At 36.9% G+C, this 17,272-nt stretch overlaps 1 protein-coding gene across 3 annotated transcripts in view; it reads left to right on the plus strand.

The window, feature by feature from the left end:
* The first annotated feature begins 630 nt into the window (after positions 1 to 630).
* ZNF638 (zinc finger protein 638) overlaps positions 631 to 17,272 on the plus strand; it is a 44,913-nt gene continuing 28,271 nt past the window's right edge. For 2 of the 3 annotated variants that reach the window (XM_085308206.1, XM_085308207.1), the window contains exons 1-9: positions 732 to 2,247; positions 8,916 to 8,977; positions 9,263 to 9,301; positions 11,990 to 12,297; positions 14,412 to 14,761; positions 15,720 to 15,866; positions 16,216 to 16,347; positions 16,712 to 16,770; positions 16,956 to 16,999. In XM_085308206.1, coding sequence (XP_085164332.1) covers positions 829 to 2,247; positions 8,916 to 8,977; positions 9,263 to 9,301; positions 11,990 to 12,297; positions 14,412 to 14,761; positions 15,720 to 15,866; positions 16,216 to 16,347; positions 16,712 to 16,770; positions 16,956 to 16,999 — 2,560 coding nt within the window. In that variant the 5' untranslated portion in view covers positions 732 to 828. Of the gene's footprint in view, positions 2,248 to 8,915; positions 8,978 to 9,262; positions 9,302 to 11,989; positions 12,298 to 14,411; positions 14,762 to 15,719; positions 15,867 to 16,215; positions 16,348 to 16,711; positions 16,771 to 16,955; positions 17,000 to 17,272 lie in introns of all 3 variants that reach the window. The other variant, XM_085308208.1, reaches the window with a different exon arrangement.

A 17,272-nucleotide genomic window follows, 5' to 3' on the forward strand; every position in this document is an offset into this window, starting at 1 on the left:
TTGTTTCTATAAGATCTTGCCTGTAACAGCTGGAAAATGGATATTTGAATTTTGTGGCTAGAAAATTTCCATTTGTCACACCCTTTGAATACTTTCAGAATATAGTAGCTTACCCATGAGAATAATCTAGGGAGTGTCTGTTCTGAAAACTTATCTGCTGCCTTCAAATTGATTCCACACTGACTTAACATCCAAGGTGTACATGTTTTGGATTTTCTAYATACTGATTTTTCACTTGTAATTCATACTTCGTAAATATTTGGAGATGTTTTTAAGTTTGGTCTACTGCTCATAAAATAGCTCTAAATTTAAAGAAATCCAAGCAGTATTGTCACTAAGAACATAAGTCTAAATTTTTTTTAGAAAATACTGTAGAAAAATACAAGAACTAGATAAGTTATCTGTGACATTGAACTTGTTTGGTAAAACTGTCTAGTGGATAAGATTTTATGCAGCAAAAGAAAATGGTCTTGTTGAACATAATTTTGAACTCAAAAGTATCATTTAAAGCTGTCATTGAAATATGATGTTATGACTTCACATTTTTTTTCTCACTGGCTGTAGAATCCACTACGTAAAGTAGGTGAAAAGATAAAATAATCTAATACTTGTCTTTTAACTTTCAGCTTTGTGTTATTCTTGGAAAGTTTCGCACCACTTGTGAATTCCTTGAACCTTGGCATTGCAAGCCCATTTCTGTTGGGCCCTCCTCCTTTACAGCTTGCACAAATTAAGACACAGTTGGCTCTYCAGCAATTGACCTCAGTTGCTACAAACAGTTCTGCACCTCCTTATGCTTTGTTAAATCAGGCATTTCTGAAAATCGCAATGTTTAGCCCTAGAGGAACTTTACCTCAGAGGCCGAGAGGACCTAATCCACCTAGCACAAAACCTCAAGGATCCTTTAGGGGAGGGGGTACGGCAGGTCTTCAGAGAAAACCTGCACCTGGAACACCTCAAGGAATGTCACAGAGATTTTCAGGACAGGAAACGTTTCAGTGGACAGGATCACAGAGGACAAATGTTCAGGTAACTCAGCACAGAACTGATCCAAGGCAGGTAAAAGAGAAATCAAACCTACACCAAGAGCAAAAGGGAGAAGGTCGTACAAGTCGCTGGGATAGTAGCCCCTGCTCAGCTGGTGGGACGACTGGGCAAAAGCCACCTGCTTCAGCACGGATCACAGAGCAGAATTCAAATGTCCAGAACCGCTATACAACAGAAAGTGCTTCCAGTATTTTAGCAAGTTTTGGGCTCTCCAATGAAGATTTGGAAGAACTTAGTCGCTATCCAGATGACCAGTTAACACCTGAGAACATGCCACTAATCTTGAGAGAGATAAGAATTCGTAAAATGGGTCGTCCGTTACCCGGTTTACATTCTCGGAGCCGAGGAAAAGAAGTGATTGCTGGTACGAGTGGTGCAGCAGTCAAGAGTAAAGTGATTGATTATGGTCACGCAAGCAAATATGGTTACACTGAAGATCCTCTTGAAGTACGTGTTTATAATCCTGAAGTACCAACTGAAGATCCTCTTGAAGTGCGTGTCTATAATCCTGAAGTACCGAGTGGAGAAAACAGGGAAGACTTCCAACGAGATCAGAGTGTGTCAATGGGCGTCCCACAGTCTAGTATGACATGTAATCCAGTGTTTCCAGTTGAGGAATTAATAAAACAGATGGGTTTCCAGAATGAATCATCAAATAGTCGGTCATTTTTTCCATCCGAGACTACAGGGAAGGTGTCCGGATTGTGTGCGACGCCTGCCGGACTCCCAGTGGTGAAATCTGTATCCCAGCCTGCGGTACCGCCTGTCATACCACCTATGATGCCACCTATAATGCCGCCCTTGGCACAGCCTATGATGCCACCTGTTATGCCACCTATTGTCCAACAGTCTGTGACCCAACATGTAATGCCACCTCTGACCCARCCACCCTTTTCAGCTGAACTTCTTGCAGCTGTAAGCCAGCATGAAAGAATTCAGCATGAATCTGGGACAAGCCAGTCCAATACGCAGAGTGGCTCAGTAGCAGGACAGAAGCCCTTCCAGACCCAGGCTGAAGGGCCAGTTAAATCTCCTTTTGGTATTGTGAAAGCATCTTGGCTTCCAGTGTTTCCACAGCCTGATGCCCAGAAGATAAAAAGATTGCCCACTCCCTCGATGATGAATGACTACTATGCTACATCTCCAAGAATATTTCCACATATGTGTTCTCTGTGTAACATTGAATGCACTCATATGAAGGTGAGTGGCTTTCAAAGATTATTGCATAAACTTGTACTCAGCATCTTACCTTCTGCAGTGTTCTATGAACTAATTTTTTTATTGTGCATTAAATGAGTKGTGATTACTGTGCTCTCGTTTGAGTGCTTACATACAAGTTTTTAAATACTAGAAACAATGCTAGTAAATATTTGTAACTTTGCTGCACAACTTGTTCTCTTTGTAATTTTATTTCAAATGTGCCATGCACATTTTTTCATTTTTTATCTTTCATATTAAAGAAAACTGATTCATATTTTCTGCACTGGATTTAAAATGATGAAACAAACTCTCCCTTAGTGAGGTAAAATACTAACATTGTTTGGGTGACYAAAAAGGGTGCAAAAATTTTATACTGAATCTTACGAGTGTAGACGGGATTTTCATGTATTCAGCCCAACTCCTGTGAAGTCTTCATTAAAACAAAGCTGCCTATTTATCTGCAAAATATTAATCTTCCAAATGTGATCTATGTGACGTTGATTATTCTAGAGACTAAAGACTGTCTGTGAGGGATACACAAAGCGCTTTCATTCATCTGAGTGAGGTTTTTGGCTATGAAGTAAATAACAGATTCAACTCTTGAAGAAAGAAAAGGAGGGAATTAGTGAATGTTGGCAAAGAGAAAAGCATTTTGAAAGTTTTAGATTTTTCTTGAAAGACYGAGGCTTGATATGTCAAAAATACAGGAGAATATAGTTTAAAAAAAAAATCATTATTATTTTCATGTATTTAAATTTAAAGTAGCCTTTGGCAAATGTGGAGAACCTGGAGGGAGTCTTTTCTTTTTCCACTCCCCTCAATATGAAAAAATTATGTAAGATTTTTAGATGCTATTCATGTAATATATTCACATAATCTATTCATATTATAAATATAATATATTTATATTAAAAAATGAATTGTTAARATAGTGGCAGCTGCATTTGTATTTCTACTCAGAAACCTTTTTCTTAAGTACGTTTACAGTACAGGCCAGGAAAAAGGGCAGTTTTTGAGGCAGAGTTGAGAACTTAAAGGGAAATTTGGTTGAAAATAAGAAAAAAAGATCTGAAATTRAATATGGTGACAAACTTTGGTTCGTATTAATGTATTTTTCCAAAGTATTTTATGAAATTAGTCTATTTAAGTGTGAATTATTCAGGAGCTTGCTTACTGGTGCTTTCTAAAATTAGGTGAATATTTGTACTAAAAATACTTATTGAAGAAACAGCTATGAATTTTTGTGGAGAGATTGAGGGCTATAGCTTCTTCTTGTCCTAATATCACTACAGTGTAGCGTGTGTGCTCCAGGCTATCTGATCTAATTGCAGCTATACAACCTTTCCTCCCTGTCATGACTGCTTCTAGCTCTGGCATATATTAACTTTAATCCAAATACTATTTTTTTTGTTATTGTTCCGTGTGCACCTGTTACTGAGTAGACAATTCAGACTTTCTTGAGGCTTCATGGAAAAGCCATATTTGGATGACAGTGTTACAAAATAACCAGAAGAATTAGGTTGTTTTTTTTAATCTGCAAAGAATAAAGTTTCTTCAGAAAGTGTTAGTCTTGTGTATTTATGAGTTCTAAGGAATGAAAAACTCCTCTAGCTTTCACTTTTACAATTTGACTTTATTTATAAAGTTACTGTCCTCTTTGTCTCAGTTGCATGGTTAAAGTTCTAGGCATTTTTTTTTCCTCTTTAAAGTTTTGCTAAGTGTTATAAATGGAAACCTATGAAAGAGCACCTGCAAACTGTGAAGGAAATTACAGGGAAATGATGCAGGAGAAATCTGTAAAATCACGGATGACATGAGGAGAGTGGATAGNATATGTAGAGCTTAGCAACTACTTGTCACAATGTTATGGAATCTTAGTTTGGAAATAACTAGACAAACCCAAAGAAGAAAATCCTTCAAAGGCTATGCAAAACCTCTTTGATGGCTCAAGAAGTTCCTGATTAGCAGACGATTGGAGACTGGGAGTGTATTCTGGAGACATGTCTCTACCTTGTTATATTCTTCCCTAGCCGTCCACTGGTGCATGCTGTTGGAGAAGAAATGCTGAGTAAGCTAGATGGACCTTTGGTCTATCCTGGTACACTTGTGGATGAACTGGATCTTCAAAGTTGTTTTAAGATCAAAATGATTAGACAGGATTAATTCTAGTGTGCCATGCCAAGTTATAAAAGGACTTTAAGAATGCTGTGATATAAACAACTGCCTTTGTAACATGGCAAATTGGAAAGACTTGAAACAGTTGTAAAGAAAGTAGATGRATGAGGAGGCTAGCTCAGGACAAAAATGAATGATGAGCTATGAAGAGGATGGAGATGTCAAATGAGGAAAATCTTTGCTTTGTCTAACTGCAGAAGAGATTGGACATCCAACAAACTTAAGTTCCAGTGTTGTCAAAATGATAGATTTCAAGTTCAGATTATTCATGGTGATTAGCTGTCTTTTTTGTAGGTTTCTATAATCCAGTTTTGCACAGAATTATAAATTCATCTAGAATTCCGTTTWCTTGCCAAGGTGGAAGCAGAAGCTGCACTACCTTCTTGGAAGAGAATTCAAATATGGTAACTGAAGTTACTTTAATAAAATCACAGAATTATGGCTGGATAGAGGACTCAACTCCTGCTTTTGGAGAGTCTGCCTCTGGATCTTCCGTGACCATTAGTGGCTGAAGCTTCGAATTTGCAACATCTGAAATATTTTACCCTTACTTTTTCAGCTTACCTTTCCCATAACTTTAGTGGAACACTGGCTCAGTTTTGCTTTGGAGTGAAAAATRCTTCTGCTCTTCCCAGAAGCATCCAGTTGACTGTCCCTGTAGGTCTTTCTTTTTAAGTATTTAACTTTGCTTAATTAATGAGGTTGGATGAAATCAAAGCTGAAGATGGTCTTGAGATTTTTGCAATATATAAAAACTTAATATTCTGTTTTGAGTGTCATACAGCTAAGTATGTACATATTTTCTAGTTCTTTTGTAATCTGAAAGAATCCTGAACACCTCCTTTGACTGCTATTTATATAAATTTGAAGTTTTTTGATAATACACTGTTCAGAAGTCAAAAGGTAGTATCTTGCATCTGCATGGCATAGTCTATTGTAGGCCTATCTTTGAAAAAAAATATATTTTTTAAGCTTTGCAACTTTTTGTAAGGCATGGGTACAATCATCCTGTGAAATGCATGGCATTTCACATGTGGTAACGTAACAGCTGTATAAAAGCCTTTTACTCTAGGACAGAATATGAAGAATACTGTAGCTGTTTCATGTAATGGACTTTAGAAAGACACTGATTTCTCTTTCCCCCAAAACTGCTTATGAGATCCTTAGTAGTAGGTGGCCACAGCCTTGATTATTTGGAGATACCCTTTGCACCCTGGTTTGTTCTTGCATTGTGCCAAGGTTTTGTTCAGAGCTGAACTGAGAGAAGTGCTGCATGCTGAATCAACAGCACAGCTTCAGTCTTGGTAATCTGGGGTCCTGCAATCAAGTGTCAACTCTCTAACGTAAGGTATAGCTCTCTAAAATCTTGTAGCTAGGTGGTAAATGATGATTATCATGAACTCCAGAGCCGGTTGTTACTGGAGCAGCATCAAACATGTGAATAGTGCAAGTAGATTTGTGTTTATTTTTATCTCATGCCAGGAAACGCTTTGCTTTTTGTGGCTTTGTCAGGGGTAGTTGTATGCAGTAACTTTTTTTTTTAATGTTTGAATTGGAAAACTTTTTGACATTAAGATGACTTACTGATCTGGAAGGTGTTCTTTCTCATCCAAAATTTGTGCATTTGTATTCTGCAACCTTTTTTTTCAGGGAAAAGTTATTTTGTCCTGAGTTAAATGGAATCTCTACTCAGTGTTATATTTTTTCAAATATATTCATATTTTTTCTGATTGAGAAGTTCTTTTCTATTACAAAAACCATCAATACTTTGTGAACACAGACGCGCTCTGTTCTCAGCTTGACATCCTGGTTATATGTGGATAATTAAGTACGGTTTCTCTGTCTTCAAATGCATCATTTCTAGAATAAAATAGATTTGTAATGTGAGTAGTGTGAGGGATTATGCTTACTAGAAGCTCCTTATTGATGACTAGAACACTGTGTATCATGATTTTTGTTATTTTAGTGAAATGGGTTTAAAAGAGGGCCAGACCTTCTCGGCCTTTGAGCAGTATAAAGTCATGTGGACTCACTGTTTCCCACAAAAAGATTTGTGATTCCATTGCTGAAGGAAACAAAACATGATTCTAATTTGTTTTACTCCTAGTTTTTCCTATACGATATCTTGCTGTGAAACTAATACCAATGAAGTCAGATACTATTCCCTTTGCATTACTGTTATTTTACTATTGGCAGAAGACTTGAGTTTGGAGGCTATGAAGGTTTTCATTATTCTCTGTCGACTTCTGCTTCAGAAGATTTTCAATAGTGATCCAGCTGGGCTGGCAGAAATAATAAGAGAATTGCCAGTCACGCAGAATTAGATAATACAGTGATAAAATTGCTAGTCCTTCGATGGCATTGGTTTGTTGTGCAGCAGTGCTGCTGCTATAAGAAACTGGCTACAAGCTCACTTTTTGAGTGTGCTTTTGAGTGCTGTTGCTGGGAAAGGATCCTTTCCTTTRGGGAAGGATCCTTATGGTGGGGCCCAACATGCCAAAGAGAGAGGAATATTCCTGAAGACTGAGAAAGGCAAAGAATGAATCAAAAGAGAAGGAATACGCATAAATTGAGACTCCTGTAATTATATGAAATACAAGAGAGCATTGGCATAACGAAGACTTGAAGAAGTGAAGAATGTTGTTTTTGTTAGGAGGAGAATATCTCTTTGTAGGCCTGCCAATCTAGTTAATGCRTGTTGGACTGCGAGCTATAAAAGACACTTGGAATCAAAATGGCCTCCAAAAGCCCTCTCTGAAACTGTGTGTGCTTTCTTCAGTTTGGACCATGGAAGTGGTATATTTGAGGCCTCTTTCCTTTCATTTCCACAAACTAATCTGTTTAATCCATTGAGTAATTGTTTTTCTTTTTCCCTTATAAAACTAGATAAATTGCATTCTTAATGGGATACAAGGTTACTCGATAATGGCATGTTATTAGAAAAACAGCTGATAATGGTGAATTGCTTGCTCTTTASTTGTGTGCATGCTGTGTATTTACTGTATAGCTACTGTATTAGCTGTATTGTCTGAAAGCTTGCGAGTTGTTTTGTCAGTGTGCTCTAAATAAATCCTTAATTTGCTTTGGTAAAACTAGTGAGACTAATGCAAAGGGCTTTCCGACCGTCAGTTCCCTGTGTTTGAACAATTAGAATGTTTTAATGAACACAATTAGTCAATTTTTGTCAGTGTTGTCCTGAGTTTGGTTAGTGTTATCTGTATCTTCAGGAAAAGATAGCAAGTTTTGTGTTTAAAACATATTTTAAGTTGTTTAAACACTATGTTTTCTGCTTCTTCGAGTAAAATAGTTTTGGTAGCTGTCTTGTAGTTCAGGTTTTAAGGTTGGTATGATGGTAGTGTGAGCACAAGAAACAGCTGTTTTCATTAAGCATTCTGTGCTGCTGCAGTGCAGAAAATTGACTCTGGTCTAGTTAAATCAAATTTTCTGTCTCAAGCTTTGAGTAGGCCATCACAAGCATTTCTTTGAACCAATATGTTCAGCATTTTTTTCAGTAAATAAGTTTGATTCTGCCAGCTACACATTTTGTAATCTTTTATAGGCGAGCATATGCTTAGAAAGAATCATACATAATTTCACAACACAAAATTATTTTATAAAGCCTTGCCTGTCAGTTACATTGTTCATCTATTAATGTCTGCTTTAAAGTATTAAAGCAGGTAGGTTTTGTTTTTGTTTTTTTTTAAGGATATTTAATATTGATTGTAGTGGGGACAAATTGTGTGTTTACAGTTAAAGCTGTGCATAAGTCACCTTCAAGATTGRGGGCTTGCATGGTACTTCTGGTTTGGATTAACACTTAACCCATCAGATGCTCCCCAAATTAAAGTTTTGTTAATGTTCTTCCTATACATAAATTCATGGGGAGTGAAAACTAAAGGTTTCATCAAATGTTTTCTTGCTGATCTTTGGTTGGAACATAGTATTAGGGATGATTGTTCTCGAGTTTAAGGCATGAATGTTTATGCCTTTGTAGCAGTGATTTTTTGATTGGAAGATACTGTGTTTTGGTTCTCTTTCAACCTTGATTTATTCAGCTTTATTTACTATGTATGTATTCATATAATCTGCCAATCTGAAAATKGCTAATAGCTTTTTTTTWAAAAAARTATACCTCTATCGAATCTACTTTTTGTATTTTAGAAATATGGTGATAACATGTAGTGATGATATGTATGRTGAATCATGTGCTGTGTTCATTGAAGTAGCAGATTGGTTTAATGTGATATATTTCCACTTTATTTCATACATATTTAACAGCCTACCATAATCATTAAGAATAGTAATAATAATAGTAATTATTAAGAATAGTAATAAAAATTTCAAGTGTGAATCTGGACTCAACATCAGGTCACGCTAGATAAAAATTGCTAGCGATGGCAGATAAAGTACAAAAATGCTTCACTACGAATTTTGGTCACATGCTACACTTTACACACTAATCAAACTTCTGTGGATGTCTTTTCTCCAATTAGGACTGGATTCTGCATCAGAACACTCCTCCTCACATTGAAAGCTGCCGTCAGTTACGTCAACAGTAAGGAATTTAAAAAGTTCACTTAGTGTAAAAAGTGTTTTTTGCATGCACATAGTCTGTAGAAGCATATTTGTTGTCAGATTTCCTTAATTAGGATTATCTGTATCTGAGTGCTATTGTTAACTTGCTTTAGACCATTAGGGTAAAAGGTGAACTGACACTTGATGCTTCTGGAGCCCTGAGTGGGAGCATTTATCTGTAAAAGCTACTGCATGTAAACCAAAAATGTACTCGAGTGGCAAATTTAGCTTTTTAATTGACAGTCATATTTTTAACATTTAACAGATATCCTGATTGGAATCCTGAGTCTCACTCTTCAAAGAGGTAACTGCTTTTTGATTACACGTTATTTTAAATCTGATGTTACTACAAACATGGGGTAAATAGTGTAAATATTTTTCTTATTTTACTTGCTGATAAGCTTTACTAGTGGTATCGTATTTTCATTGTAAAATTGCATGGGATCTCTGTGCTTTTTTTGTCCTAAGGCCTTCAAAAAATAAGGGTGTCATGGTGTCTAAAATGAGAATAAACTGTAGGAGAGTCAGAAGAGTGATATTGTCAACAGTCTTGCCCCGAGTCTTTCTCAGAACCATGCTTCAGTTAGTCACAAGTTGTTGGACACGGTATAGTGACTGAGAGAGATTGTGACCTATTTCAGATCAGTGATCAAACTACTTGAGTGGTTTCTGATTCTAATAGGCTTTTTTCCAGTGGTATTCAGTTAGCAACTGAAACTTTTTTTGACGTTAGGGTTGCTTGTCCTAGTTTTTTTCACAGACTCTTTAGAACATTGTGCAGATCCCTCGGGAAGTTATGTGATCACAAATTGAAAACCACTGGATTTGATGAACTCGTGTCTCTTCTGTCCTTAAACTATGCTATTTACAATTGTTTTTGAAAACAGTGTGTGGACTAATTCTACTAGAATCTCAGCAAGATTGGATTGTTTTACTGGTTCAATATTTGTATGTGTTTTAACTTGCATACAAATAGGAATGGTAGTTTTCATTTTTCCTGAATTGTCCTGTGACCTCCCATTAATTAATTTGAYATATTTCCTGGGAAACTTACTTGGATGTTTGAAGATGTGTTAAGATGATCAAAATGTAGGTCAGGTTAAATTGCAGAGTGCATACCAAGTCCTGCTAAGTTACTAAACAAAGAATAACTTTTGAATGTTTCATAAAGAGAAAATTATATTTTAAAACCTCAAAATGAGATTGCTGCAAAATGTTGAGTGCTGCTGATATTATAAAGAACGTGGATAAAGAAAACTGCTCTTAGCTAGAGTAACYTAGCACTAACTGGACAAGTTTAATGCTGCTTTTTTGTGAGTAGTTGATCTTGTGTGCTTGCAGGTGGGGCAAGAGTTGTTTTTTAGGGTGGTGCTTTCTTGAATCCTTCTGTGATGACAACATGTCTCCAGATGGGAGACTTAGAGTATATCTTCCTGTAGGCTGTCACAGTTGCTGGCCGTGCTCTCAGGGTAAGGTCGATGAACTTACTTTGCACTGTGTCCACTCCGCTAACTGCTGCTGTAYGGTTCTTTTGATAATGTTTTATTTTTTAAAAATAGCTATGGTTTGTTGATGCAAAACATTTTCAATGTAGAGTTGGACACAAGAGTAATGAGATTTATGTGGATTTTAAATAATATTTGAACCTTGCTAATTAAATAACATTGGGAAGTCTTGCTGTGTGGGGCAGGTAGGAGCATCATTTAGAAGAACTGGAGGTTGTTCATCTGTCCTCAGCTAGCTGCAGCTGTGTTTGCCAAAAAGGTTGGGTAGCTGCTGCCTCAGTTGCTTGTCATCCCCTTCACCAATCTGCAGGTTGTTGGTCCTGTCTCCTTAACTTWTATCATCTAAAAGCAACTTTGTCTGTTCAAGGTCTTGAGCAGTAATAGTAAGACTGGATCTGGTGATTCATTGAGTGCTGATGCTCTTGTGTTCCTGTATAGATTACCTTTCACAAACTTAAATGCTTTTCAGTTGAAAAGTAAACTGCTCTTTCATGTTGTGTTAGAAGATTTGCAGTTTTCAGTTGTCCAKCTTACTGTCTTCCTAGTAAGTCCAGCTGTGCTGGGCATGTGTGCCAAGTTGTTTTTTTCCTTGTATTTCTGTTAGTTTTTCTACAGAAATTGCTAGTGCAGTTCTACTTTCTGCATCATGCTGAAGGGCCTGTTGCATCAGTGGCTGCTTCTGGTTTTAGCACCTCTGAGGTGCTGTGTTTACTGTAGCCAGTTTTGATTACTGGGGTAGTATATCTTTGGTATCACAGAATTCAGCATGGGCTGAGAAACTGGGCAAATGCTTGAATGTAACATACTGGCCTGTCATGTGACTAGCTCATCAAAAATGGATATATAAGCATATACTCTATGCATCTTTGACCTTTTCCTTTCTCTCCTTTATCCCTGTGATCTGTCCTGTCAGGGTTTTGCTGTTTGACTACTTCCCATATCTCTGACAGTGACTGTTTCTCCTGTGGATCTCTTCCACATTATTTCTTTTACATGTTCTTTACCAATTTCACAACTGCTGGCACTGTAAATGTGTGATGCATGCACAGTTACGTCATTCCTTTCAAATCTCTCCTTCAATCTGGATTAATCATATGGAGATCTTGTCTCAAGGTTTTTTTTACTTTCAAGTTAAATTAGGAAGAACCAAGGAAGTTATCTTAGTTCGTTTCTCAATGTCATGTGTCTTTTTTTCCTTTTCCTATGCATTTTTATGGCACTGCAACTTGTAACACCAGAATTATCTTTGTCTTGTTCTGTGTAGGTTTTTGTCTCCCACTCGTTTCTTTTTTAGTGTTGTCTACCTATCTTAAATTTCTATAGTAAGCATCTTACTGGTATTTAAAGTATACTTGTTAACAAAGAAGTGTCTGAATGCTTTGCTGATTGTGTTTTTGTTTTGTTTTGTTTTTTTGGTAGAAAGTCTGTTTTCACAGACTCAATCTTGCTGCCATGTTGAAATTCATTATATGCCTTTATTCTATTAGAAATGCTGGTGACCGAAAAGAAAATCAGACCCCAAAGCGCCGTTCCAACTCTGCTAGTCCCAGTCCTAGACGTTCTAGAGTTGCGGGTTCTGGCTATGTTCTTCGTCGATCACGGTCGAGGTCTAGGAGCCCTGGCCGTTTCAGGCCAACACGGCCAAGAAGTCGAAGCCCRAGACAGGTGCGCCGACTTAGCCCTAGACACAGGTCAAGGTCACCACAGCGATCACGGAATCCACTGAGAACAAGTCCTCGACCTCAGAGGTCTTCCAGTAATGATTGGTCGTCAAGGAGGACCACCCGATCTCCAGGTGAGGAGGAGATGTATTTAAAATGTGTTTAAATGTGAATTTAAAATGTATTTTAAAATAGCTTTCCCTGTTGTTGCTTTGTGAGACTTAAGCTTGGAAGAAAACAGGTACTCTAAAAGATCTGAAGTCTTCCTCACCTAGTGTCAGCAATTGTTAAATAGTGTCAAATAACTGCTGAGCAAGCACCTTTCCTATTTCTGCTCAGCTTTTGAGCTAGTAAGGATAATCATCAGTTGAATACATTTGGAGATTCTTCATCCTTCAGCATGAAAAAAGCAATTTTGCAGCTGCAGTATAGATGGGGGGGAATAGTGCACTGTATAGAAACTGCATTGAATTGAAGTGGAATTTACAGAGGGCCCATGAATGGATCATAAATAATTTAGCTGAGATAAAGGGACAGTACCCGAAAGACTTTCAGTGCAACATCTTTGTAGCAGTTGTTTTGCACCATTTTCTTACCCTCATTTCAGCTTACTACATCCAGTTTGAAAATATGTAAGACATGTAATGGAAAAATATTTGTAGTTCTAGGAAATCGTGTACGAACTCAGTTCTGCGTCATTCGTTTTCCACTCAGTCTCTTGGATGAAATACTAGGGTGTTTGGAGTTTTTGTTTCTTTTTCAATTCCAGTGAGAAAAAAGGAGGAATTTTAGAAATTGATTATTTTCTGTTTGAGCTGTGTTTGTGGCTTTGTCATTTGCATAATTTCAGAAAACTGAGAGGTACTGAGCTCTTCTGTAGGAGAGAAGTCTAAGTAAAAAATTGAGAAGTGGCAGGCAATTTCAGAAATCTTCTTAAGGGTAAAATATGATCTACCCTAATGTAGAAGACTGAGAGGAAGAGACAATCAATAACTAAACAGTAAATTGTGAGATCCATTGATCTCCTTTAAAAATAAAGTGTACAGGGGATCAAAGCTGTATCCTATCATGAAAGAATAATTTAAAACAATAGCATCAGTCTTCAGGACAATACGTGGAATTTAGCAAGAGGCATCAAGGTAGTAAGTACTGCAAGGTATCAGTAATGAGAGGAAGGTCAAAACCTGGAAAGATTGTTTCTTTTTTTGTTGTGTCTTGGCTTGTCCATTGGGAGCAGCAAGTGGTTAGCASAATAAAAACTACATTAGCTGTTTCAAATTGTAGCCTAAAATAAGGATTGAACTGAGAAAAGGGCACTGTTTAAGGTAGAAGTTTTCAGGTCAGCTCTCTGGATGTGATGCACTCTGTACAAGTGTGGACAAACTGATTGAAGTAACCTTGGAATTCTTAATGTTCTTTGAGAAGTGAAAGAATCAGCGAGAGAGAATGACTGTGAGATCACAAGAAAAGAATAGGGCTTATGTAGTTCCCATCCTGCAAAAGCAAAAGACAAATTGGACAACTACTGCTCAGTAACACTGAGTTTCGGTCTTTCTATTTAAAACAAAATGAAATGAAACAAACAAAAAAAATCATTAGCTTGCATAAGTGTCATACTAATTGACTCTTCTTTTATGACAAGGTAACAGCCTCTGTTGACGAGAGATCTTAACCTCAGTAATTTTTGATACTGGTTTCTGTGACATTCTCAGAAGTGAAGTAGGCTCATCTCATTCTCTTTTTTCTACCTGGATAACAATACCCAAAAAGTAGTTCTCAGTGGCTGGCTGTAAAAATGRGAAGGGGGTATCAGGTAGAGTTGTGCAACAGATCACTCCCAAATCCAGTTATATTGATTTTTTTTAAATTTTATTTTATGATTAGCCTAAAAAATAAAAGAGAATGTTCTTACATGTACATATGTATGCATACCTAGATAGAATAGATATAGTGAAAGTGGTTTCCCTTACGTGCAGAATTAAACTATCAGTCTTTCTTTTGACCCTCAGAATTTTTGTAGATGTTATTGCCAGTGTCATGTTGGTCTTGCTAGAGATGTCAAATTGCAGAATGACACAACAGAAATAGTACAGAGGCTTATTCTTTGTAGGCGATCTCTGCTAGAGCATGCTGAAGGCTCTCTCACTTGCAGTCTTCTGACCGAGTCAGGAATAAGTAGTGATAACAAATCTGAAATTGTAGAAAACTGAACAGCAAAAACCATTTTTTTTTCTCCTTCCCCTCACAGACAAAAAGGCAGCTTTGGAGGCAGTAGTGAAAAGTTTGGGACCCGGCTTTGTAGCAGAGTTCAATAAACATAAGTCACTTCAAACAGCTGGGCAAGGATCCTCAGGATCAGGAAGATCACCACCTTCTCATGGACTCTTAGGGAAGATGCCTGGAAATATGAAGAAGCCACTGAAAACTAGTGTTTCTCCAAAGGCTTCAAAGAAAGACTTGTTTTCGCTGCCTGGGTCAGGTGCTTCTAAATCAAAGTCTCCTGAAATAGATGATTCACCCCAGAATGAAGAAATGGAAGAGGATGAGGAAGATTTATCCGCAGGAACCAGTGGCCTTTGTCCTACTCCGTATAATAGGGTGAGTTTCTTAATATTTTTCGCTGTGATTTTTGAGGATTTGGTTTGTATCTCATTTCAAGGGAGATCACTTTTAAGAAGATTAGCAGTTATTTCTGAACAGCTGCTTGCTGATTCTGTGTAATAGATATTGCTGTGTTAATGCAGAAGCTTGCTGGTTGCAAGTAAGCATGAGAAGTAATGCAGTAAGGACTTTCTGGTGGAAAGTAAGAGAGTGGTGTTTGGTTTCCAGCAGAAGAAAGAAACACCCATTAACTTTAGGTCTCTATTGTACTGAGCACTTGCTTGTATATACTGTGAGTGATGACCTCTGTCTGGAAGAATTTTCTGTGTAAGTGGAAGTAAAGGATAGAAAGTAGAAAGTGATGATTTTTCCTGGTCGAACAGGGAAGATGAAACATGGAGAAATTTACCAATYCTGTCCTAAGGAGGTGTTTAAACCAATGTCATCTTAGTCTGTCCTGTCAGCTGTTTGCTCTTAGAGCAAATATCTATAAATCATTTCTGTGTTTCAGTTACTGTTGTGCAGTTGTGATGGGTGCAGTTGTCCGTGGTAGTTTGTAGCTGCTAAATGATAAACAAAGAGAAGATTGCCTAGTGCTATTGAAGACCAATAGATAGTATTGAAAGGAAACTAGTGGAGTTTTGCAGCCCCTTATCTTTGCAGCCCAGATGACTAAAACTATTTAAGCTGGTAATATTTTTTAAAAGCAAAAGAGAGGTTTTTCCAATGTTGCTTGGTAATCCTGTGCCATGTCTTCCATTAAACTGGAAGTTGAAGAGTAGTGGAAGAACAAAACTGTGTATCTGTCTTTGAATTAAAACCCAAAATACTCAGAAAAGCATAGSTAACTAAGCCATCTTACCTGCTTCAGACTTGGAGTAATTTTTATTATTATAGGCTTTACTGGACTGGCCTGGGAAAGTGTTTATTCTTTTGGTTTGTCTTTAATTTTTAGCTGTTGAGAGAAGAACTGCTGAGTTGTGGGACAGTCCTTCAAATATCTGATTTACCAGATGATGGCTTTTCAGATCAAGATATTAAAAAAATCGTTCAACCTTTTGGCAAAGTTAGTGATCTCCTTGTACTTCGCTCTAGGAATGAGGTAGGTTTTCCTGTAGAATGTTTTTGTGTTGTCTGTKTATCCAGAATAGAAAATATTTTGTAGAACAATGAAAAACTTTCTATTGGGATCCTCAGCTGCTCGGAGGATAAGGCTTTTTAGAGAGTTTGTCATTAAAGATGACATATAYAATCTTGAAAGAATTGAGAATGTTAGAGGGATCTAGAATGCTTTTTCTGTAAAAACTGAAGTCCAAGCTTTTTCATCAAGCTTCATGTGAACTTGGAGAGAGAGGTACATGCAGTTCTGACATGAGCAGGTTTTCTAAAGAGAAGTGAAACTGAACCATATATTATACCTATAATATGACTGAATATGCCATTTGTTTTAGGCTTTCTTAGAAATGAACTATAAAGAAGCAGTAATAGCAGCTGTGAAATACGGTGAAACTGTACCAGTGCTGGTAAATGGGAAACGCGTGAAAATAAGTGTAGCAGAAAAGCCAAAAGCAGCTCCTGGCCAGGTAAAGAGCATGATGGAGAACAGCATGGTGGTGGCTGCTGTTTCTTTTCTTTTCTTTTTTTTTTTCTTTTCTCTTATAGCTCTGTACTTTGCTCTATAAACTTGTTTACATTCCCCAAGCAAAAATTGATAGTTTTAAAGTATTTATTTCCTCTTCAGAAGTTGCAAATACCTAGTTCCAGGTTTCCATTTTTCTTGCCTAAGATTGATATTTATGAACAGTTATAAGTTTAACAAGTAGTAAAAGATACAGCCTCTTTTAATATATATAGTGATGATTTGGTATGCAGTAAAGCAATAATAATGATATTATGATGCTTTAAAATTTATGATGCAGTAAAAGTTCTTCTTTTTGTAAATTGCAGGCCAAAATGAACATCAAAAAAATGACTCAGACTATTAAAAAAGTTGCATCAAGTACAAAGTAAGTATTRCTCTTATATTCATTAATATCACTTTTACTGATAGCAGGTGGTAACAAAATGCATGTATGTCTCTATTTGCTTTATTTTATTTTAATATTTTTGAGCAATTTCAGCTGCTTTGAAATCAGTGAGTTTTCTTTGAACCTGATTTTTCTTTATTTTTTTTTCCACCTGCTCACAACAGAAAAGATCAAAACACTGCCACTAAGACAGCTAAATCCATTACAGGTGAGACTTTTTTCTGCTTTGCATCTCTTATTGCCTTCTCTCTTCATTTCCGATATCATTGGTTTAGTATGAGTGCTTTTTTGATAGTCCCTGAAAGCAGGTTCAAAGAGGTACAAGAAAAGTGGTTTATCCTTTCTGATGTTGTCTCTTTGATGTAACTCTGTCTTCTTTACTTAAAACCCCCAAGCAGCTATAAAAACTTGATCTGTGCTTATRCTTCAATAAGTTTTCAGATTTTAACTGTTTGTCCCAAACTGTGAAAAATGTGTGGTG

This window comes from Rhea americana, unplaced genomic scaffold (assembly GCF_003343005.1).
Source record: "Rhea americana isolate MKP2758 unplaced genomic scaffold, rheAme1 scaffold_270, whole genome shotgun sequence".
NCBI lineage: Eukaryota > Metazoa > Chordata > Aves > Rheiformes > Rheidae > Rhea > Rhea americana.